This window comes from Raphanus sativus, chromosome 2, assembly GCF_000801105.2.
Source record: "Raphanus sativus cultivar WK10039 chromosome 2, ASM80110v3, whole genome shotgun sequence".
NCBI classification, from domain to species: Eukaryota; Viridiplantae; Streptophyta; class Magnoliopsida; order Brassicales; family Brassicaceae; genus Raphanus; species Raphanus sativus.
This window is the reverse complement of record NC_079512.1, coordinates 10,113,303-10,121,170: the sequence shown is the minus strand read 5'-3', so window position 1 is coordinate 10,121,170 and position 7,868 is coordinate 10,113,303. Positions and strand designations below refer to the sequence as shown.

Sequence of the window (7,868 nt, the reverse complement as noted above, 5' to 3'; positions counted from 1 at the left end):
GCCAGAAGACTTCTAGAGAAGTCTTCTATTAAAAGCACACAAAAGGTCAATTGCAAAACTAAGCTATGAATTGACCATTTTGAGGTCTTTTTCGTCGAACAGATTTGGAAAATGAAATGTGGTTCGCGATTTCATACCTTGAACCCCTTAGATGACTTGCATGGCTTTTCCAATCACCCAGAACTTCACCACAACAGCTACTGTAATCACCAAGAATCGTGAGCTTCAATGTCTATATGAACCTTACATCATTTGTAAACAAAATCTTCAGTCTTTTGGATGATTTTTGAGAGAAAGTGTAAGATATATGGTTTGTGTGGATAGGAAGTGAGAAAGGATAAGAACAAATCGAAATTTTAAGACATTAATACCTTCAATTTAGTTGTTCAAAATAGTTGAGGTATCGATGTTAAAGGCAATATTGTAAATACTTGGTGAAAATGAGGATGATAAGATAAATCATCATTTTCGAAAGAAAAAAAAAGAAAAAAAAAGTAATAGCATTTTCGTAAATAACTAGAACTTTTAGGTTGAATAAGACAAAACAAAAATTCAAAAAAAACATAGTTCATTTTTGTGTTTGACTCAAAGTTTTGAATCACTTTTAAAAGAAGTCCTGTAAATTAAGGTTTTTGAATTTTTTTTGTTCTTGGTGCAAGTACAACATCATGCATTAAGTTCAATTGATTTGTTAAGAAGTTATCTATAATATTTAATCAATTTGTTACATATTATTTGATCTAGTAGGAAGATGGATGGGTGGTTTGTAGGTTATTATGAAGAAGAATTTGTTCAAGGTAGTGAATGAAGGCTCAAACAATAACTCAGCGGACCAAAACAACCATGATGCATCAAACAACCACAACACGCTCCAAATTCGTAGATTTATGCACCGAGACAGTCCTTACCATCTCTTACGTAATCACGGAGACACGACATTCAAACTCAACAAGCTTGAGCTTGCACTTCATTAGTACTCACCAATCTTCCACAAGCCACCTAGCTTCCCTTTAATTTGACTACTCTTTAGGGCTTTGAAGGGATTGCGAGAGTGCGGCTAGTGAAGTGTTACAATACCAGCAAGGTTGGTACGTGTGTTGTGTGTTCTTGATTATGTGTTTTATTTGTTTCATATTATGGTGGAAGCAAATTCCTTCATTAAGCCCAAATATATATCCACTGTTGGAATGAATAAGAAGATAATTGTTTTATCACAATGTCAATAGAAACTCTCATCAAACCAAGTGTACAAAGCAGTTTGAAAGATCATTAATACTAGAAACCACTTAGAGAGTGGGAGCTCTCTCAGCAGTTCCAGCGATGACGGTAAGCAAATTGTTGCCAAAAGGATCACTTAGATGCTTTGAAAGGTTCTCAACAGGACCTTCTCCGGTAACATAAGCTTGGATGAAGAAAGCGAACATGGAAAACATGGCTAGTCTCCCGTTCTTGATCTCCTTAACCTTGAGAAGAGCTCCTTGTTCAGGGTCTTTAGCAAGTCCCAAAGGATCAAATGGACCTCCTGGGTGAAGCTTGTCCTCGAAGTCCTGCCCAATTTTTTTTTTTTTTTGCATTTCAAAATTTCAGTCTTCTCACACATGCGCAAAGTCAGAATATGTAATAGCAAAAAATCTAAAGAAAATGTACCAATCCATTGGTGATTCGGTAGTACTCAGCTCCACCAAGGAGAACAACCTCAGCAACTACAGCGAGAACAAGGTTGATTGGGATGTTCTTGCCAAAGTAACTCAATGTGTTTCCATCAAGAAGCAAAGCACCAGTCTGCATCACATCAAATCACATTATCTTCCTTGTCTATATAGAATGCAAGTAAACTGAAGTAGCAAAAAAAAAAAAGACCTTAAACCAGACGGCTTCAGGGCCACAGTTAGCGCCATATTTGTTTAAGGCTTCAGGGATGATGCAACCAGCTGCTCCCAACATAGCCCATCTGGCGTGGATCAGTTCAAAGGCTTGGTATCTGGCGACCACATTCATTACAGAACCAGTCTTAATGACATTGTTTTAAATAATGAAAACAGAGTTAAGAGCAGAGAATCGGCTTTTACTTAGCAAAGTTCTCAGGCTTCTTTCCAAGTCCAAAAGGGTCATAACCGTAACTGCAATTCAGATTATAGACCAGTAAAAGCCTTAGGGGTCGAACCAAAAGTAAAATATACAAAGGGAGCCATGAAGAAATGTCTTACTCTCCAGCAACTTCACCGTTTAAGTACTCTGGGATCTCTGATCTGTCCAAAAGACCATCAGGCAAGAAGATTCTCCTGTCAGGACCTGAAACCAGAGTCATAATCAGAGAAAGGAGAATGAAGAAACACAATGGTATTGAAAAGGGATGATACAGAAGCCAACATACCATACCACTTGGCGAGCTCGTCGTTGGCAGCAGAGACGGTCTTGGCCTTGGGAGGAGGAGCTGGCTTCTTCTTGGAGAACAGAGCAACTGTCTTGAACGTGGAGGGGTTCGATGCCAATGGAGCAGACGATCTCGACACTGCCCTGAAGTTAAGGGGCGTACCAAGCATTTCCGACACACCCAAAGATGCCATCTTCTTAGCGCAAAAATTTCAAGACAAGGAAATGCTAAGTTAAGTGAAAGGAAGGAAGAGACGAAAGTGGTACACTATAAGGTGGAGAGTAGGGATTCCTTCAGGCTTTTGATTGGTTCAAATTGAAAATGTGAAATATGATTCTGTTCTCTGATTGGCTATGGTTGCTGATGTGGCTGATAGATTGAACTTCTGTTATCTAGTTTATCTATCCATATCCTCTGTTTCTCCTTTTGTGTGGTTAAGCTTTACTTCAAAACTGTATACAAAGAATCTCAAACTGTGAATGTCATCCACAAATCTTTTAGTAGTGTTTTCATCAAATTCCTCAGGACACAGAACCTTTGTGGTACGCTAGTCACACTGTAATGTAGACTGGTAATAAAGCGAAACCGCATTCAGAACGCAAAAAAAAAAGACACAAACACAACGGTTAAATTTCGACATGGGAACAACAGCAATGGCTGGTTTATGCAGTTGGGTTTCGGCAGTTAAACTGAGCCATTATTATTAAACAATTCATAGCACCAAGAACTTGGAGCTCAAACTATAAGTAAGTAACTAGATTGAATACGTCTGCGAAGGTAAACTAAGCGAATCCATCTTTACACCATATGTAGATTGTACAACTAGGAATGTGATTTACACACTCAGGATACAAGAACAGTGCAACACTGACATTTACTTGAAAGGAGCTGCGCAACACTGATAAGTTTGGCTAAGCTAATAAGGCTAAGGTCTTGTCCACTTTTCGATTTCTTTTGAAGTAGCTTTCACAAGTTTCTTGGTGTGGACAACAAGTTCATCAATAAGAGAATCAACCTCATCTCTGTCAGTAGCCAAAACGAAAACCATTGTTGTTCTTGTTGTTGCCGGGTGATATATCTAGAATCTAACAGCAGTTGGTAATTGACTTACAGAGATGGCTTCCCGACGTTGTAATAAGAGCGAGAGTGATCATAAGCGGCGCCTCTTCCAACGCCATACCCAAACCCTACACCGATTCCACAACCAGCTCCAAACCCCAGACCAAACTGTAGTCCAGGAACTCCTGGTCCGAATCCTACACCTGTTTCATAAAACGATACGAACTATGTAAAGACAGATTAGAGCGAGTCCCCGAGTCTCTGCGATCAAAAATTAACCTCCGATAAGACCGGCGCCGAAACCGAATCCGCAACCGAAACCGAGTCCAAAGGCGGGACCAACTTTGCCGACGTCTTTGATCCTAACCTGAGGAAGTTTCCACAGTAATCCCTTGTCATCGTCTCCGTTGCTCCTCCTTCTGTTGCTCATCGTCTCGGTTTCTCTCTTTCTCTCTTTCTGGATTTTGCTAGTTAGTACGTACTTGAAATGAGACTAACTTTACAAGGCCCATTTTACTACTATGGCCCAACTGTTGAAGATATCCTACTTAGAAGTGGGGAAAAAAGCCCAACCGACTCGAACCGAACCAAACTGAACCGAGTCAAAACCAAACCAAACTATTTATGGTTTACTTCGGTTGGAAAAAATTCTGGAACCGAATTAACCAAACCGAACTGAACCAAAACCGAATCCATAAAATAACCGAAGTATCACTCCTACTGTATAATATTTATATTAGGTTCAAAGATAATAATCTAAATAAGTAGATTACATTTTAATGTTTTATTTTTACGTTTAAACACAAAAAAATTATTAATTTAGTTTTATATTGGATTTAGTTCACATAACTTATTTTTTATTGTCACCAACATGATGATTTCATGACCATACGTTGATGTTTCAAAACATGATTTCTCTTAAAAGTATTAAACTATGAAAGTCCGATTAAAGTGAACCGAATACAAACCGAACCGCAACTGATCCAAACCAAACTATTTATGGTTTACTTCAACTAGAAAAAATCTAGAACCGAATTAACCAAACCGAAGCGCCCACCCCTAATTTCAATAGAAAATATCTAAATAATCTAATTTTCATCAAACATCAGCATAAGATGAAGTAATCAAATATCTAACTGACACATTGATCAAGATTGTTTCTATATACTCAGTTTTGAATACAGATTTTCTCAATTAGGCCCGGGTATTTGATCCAATACCCGAACTCGAATCCAAACTCGATCCAAAAATCCAAACCGAAGTAACAAAATATTTGATCGGTTTCAACTAAGCCTGGGCGTTCGGGTACCGGTTCATATTCGAGTCAAGTATTTTGAACTTTTTTTCTTATTTGTAATGCATCCTAAGTCTCATTCTAGTAAATTTACAGGTATTTATGGGGTTCAGATATAAACACATTCGGTTCTAATTTATATCACATTCTAAAATTCACAAAGTAACTATATATCATTCTGTTTCAGATTTTTAGGTTCCGTTTGGGTTATACTGAAGTAAAATACATAATTAACAATCTAAATATAGGAAATGTAATACTTAAACTGAATAAAAGGTATTCAACACATATCGAATTCGAAAAACAGCAACACATTCAAAATTTTATAACAGTAAATTCTCAATAATGATGATAATCCAAACTCAAAAAATCGTAATGCCAGCACACATTGTATGAGTACCGAATACATAACTATAAATGTATATGTTCGATTTAGTCTGGTTATGTCTCGGTTATTGGGTTAAACCGAACTGAACCCTATATCCAAAGTATCACAATATAAAACCAGATCAGGTTATTTGCTAGATCCAAAACTGATCTGATACCTTTATTTTGGGTCGGGTTTGTTTTGGGTTCGGGTTTAAGTTTTTATGTCCATGCATACTTCTCAACATTTTCTTAAATAATGTCAGCTACTCTGCGTATCAGATGTCTATATAGAATTGGATAATGAACCTTAGGAATATAGACTCGAACTGGTGGAGTCTCAGCAGGTTCGTCGGAGGAAATTCCTCCAATGAAAGCATGGTTCTCTGTTATATGTTCTGCACATTGAACAGGGTCATAGAGCTGCTCTATTTCATGTCCCTTACCTTTTCTCAGTCAAACTGAATCTTTATGCTATCGGTACAGAGAATACTTTCTCATTTCTCTAGTCTTTTGCATTACAGTGTTCAATCCTAGTATTCACTTCAGTTTTTCTATGAAGATTTCATTATTACCTATTTACAGTTTCAGCAGTTTGAGAGCAATTAACATCATCATACTTTGTATTCAGTTCGGTTAACATGTTGTCCATTCTCGTATTGACCTCAGTGGTTATCTGATTCATTTCCTTCACCTGACTCTGATGGTTTTGTAGTAGTTGTTGCATGAGAGTACCAAGGTTTGTCAACTCATCCTAAGTGTTGTTTGGAGCATGTGAAGAGGCCGAATTATGTAAGCAATATTCAATATCGTGTTTTCGATATAGCGCTTTCGGTATAGCACTTATGATATTGAATTATATGTCATGGTCCAAGCAGTTAAGCATTGGCGCCATTACGGTTTTCAAAAAGAGTTTGTGTTGTTTACAGATCATGATGCCCTCAAACATTTAACTATTTAAGACAAGATTTCATCATATCATGCGACTTAGGTTTCTTTTCTGCAGAAATTCACTTTCATGGTCAAACATACATCTAGCGCATCTAATTGTGTCGTTGACGCTTTGACTCATCGACACTTGTTCTCGCTGTCTTACACATTTTGGTTCCAGGGTTCAACATTTTCGCGGAATAGTATCCTCTTGACTCATTCTTTGGTTGCATATATGAAGACATTGTCGATGTATTATTTTCTGGCACCAAATCTCCGAACTCCACTCCAAAGTTCGTTCGAGATGCGAGCACATTCTCCACTTGGTTATTTGCTCGTATTTTAAGCCTTATCTTTGGCCGGATGTTGAAAGATTTGTCAAACGATGTATCACCTGAAAAAAGTCAAAGGGGACATGCTTTTAATGTGGGTTATACTTTCCATTACCAATACCAAGACAACCATGAACAGATATTAGTATGAATTTCATAAGGGTTGCCTGCCTATTCCCCTCTGCAGATACACTGACCCTATCTATTCCCCCCCCCCCAAACTACCAAGCTCTTCATTAACCCACCCAAACATATACTTTCTCTTTTCATCTCCCCCTAAACTTATATAATCCCCCTTTCTGATTCAAATTTGTAATCGAGATTATTGGGGAAAAAACCGCGTTTAGGAAATAGAGATTGCCCAATTGTTAATCACCCGACCCAACATTTAAAAAAAACAGACCCAACATTTAAAAAAAAACAGACCCAACATTTATGACTGGTGTTTTGAAGATAAGTCCTAGCCATGATCACAACAATTATCTTCTTGAGGAACACTAAATTACGTTGCTGGCTTGTTTTGGTAAATATTTTCCAGATTCAATGTCTTCTTCGTACTCTGTCTCATAACACTTCCTTCTAAGTCTTTTTTTGTTTGTTTCAACCATGGTGTCAGTACTTTTGTTTTCACCTCTTTCATCCAAAAAAGGTTCAAACTCAAATCCAGACATAAGCAAATACGAATCCGAGTTAAACAAGCTTAAAAATTCTCCATGCTTAACAACAGCCCCATACATCACTGTCTCTCTCTCCTCTGCATATTCCTTGTTCCTCAATGTCTCTCTCTCCTCTGCATCTTCGTCGTTCTTCAGTGTCTATCTCTCCACTGCATTCTCTTCTCTCTTTGTCGTGAATCAGACACTAACCCTAATATCAGTTTATCCCCAATTCAATTTTAATCTCTAAGCAGAGAGTCGGGTCGGGTTATTTTTAATTCTGGGTCGGGTGGGTTCTCTTTTTAATGGGCAATCACTGTTTACAAAACGCACTTTATAACTTTATAATCCGATTACGAAATTGAATTGAAGAGGGGGGTTTAAAAAGTTTGGGGAGAGATATAAAGAGAATATATAAGTTTGGGTGGGTTTCTGAAGAGTTAAATAATTTGGAGGGAAATACGTAGGATATATATAACAGATTTCTTTTTTAGTTCTTTCCTTTTTTGGCTTTCCGTAGGTTGCAAGTTTTGTTCTCAGATTTTGATAATTAATAAACTTAAAGATTTATCTTATTTCTTTGCATTTATTTGATTAACCCCATCAGTCTAAGAAGTTGGTCCTAAGACCTTACTTCGAAATTCTTAGTTTAGCGAATAGGTCTATAGAAAATTCTATTCACAATTTTTATCGAGGAATCTGTTACTTACGCTGTATCAGATGGTCTGAAAATAATAAAAGAAAGAGATATATTACAGGTATGTTGATGGATGTAGGGAAAATGGAGATCTCTAGGAAAAATTCCAAATTATATGGAAACTTCCTTAAGCATCTGGTTTGAAAGAGCGACTTCTCCT

The 7,868-nt window shown here is 37.3% G+C and overlaps 2 protein-coding genes across 2 annotated transcripts; both read right to left on the bottom strand.

The window, feature by feature from the left end:
* Positions 1-1,188: 1,188 nt before the first annotated feature.
* Positions 1,189-2,626, bottom strand: LOC108843454 (chlorophyll a-b binding protein CP26, chloroplastic). The gene is made up of 6 exons (XM_018616655.2): positions 2,375-2,626; positions 2,208-2,292; positions 2,070-2,120; positions 1,861-1,981; positions 1,648-1,782; positions 1,189-1,547 (listed from the first exon to the last, which is right to left on the bottom strand). The coding sequence occupies exons 1-6, from the start codon at positions 2,565-2,567 to the stop codon at positions 1,287-1,289; spliced, it is 846 nt and encodes a 281-aa protein (XP_018472157.1). The 5' UTR covers positions 2,568-2,626; the 3' UTR covers positions 1,189-1,286.
* A 531-nt stretch (positions 2,627-3,157) lies between these two features.
* On the bottom strand, positions 3,158-3,903 carry LOC108843455 (uncharacterized). Its single transcript, XM_018616656.2, has 3 exons — positions 3,713-3,903; positions 3,486-3,636; positions 3,158-3,396 (listed from the first exon to the last, which is right to left on the bottom strand). The coding sequence occupies exons 1-3, from the start codon at positions 3,861-3,863 to the stop codon at positions 3,300-3,302; spliced, it is 399 nt and encodes a 132-aa protein (XP_018472158.1). The 5' UTR covers positions 3,864-3,903; the 3' UTR covers positions 3,158-3,299.
* Between the last annotated feature and the right edge of the window lie 3,965 nt (positions 3,904-7,868).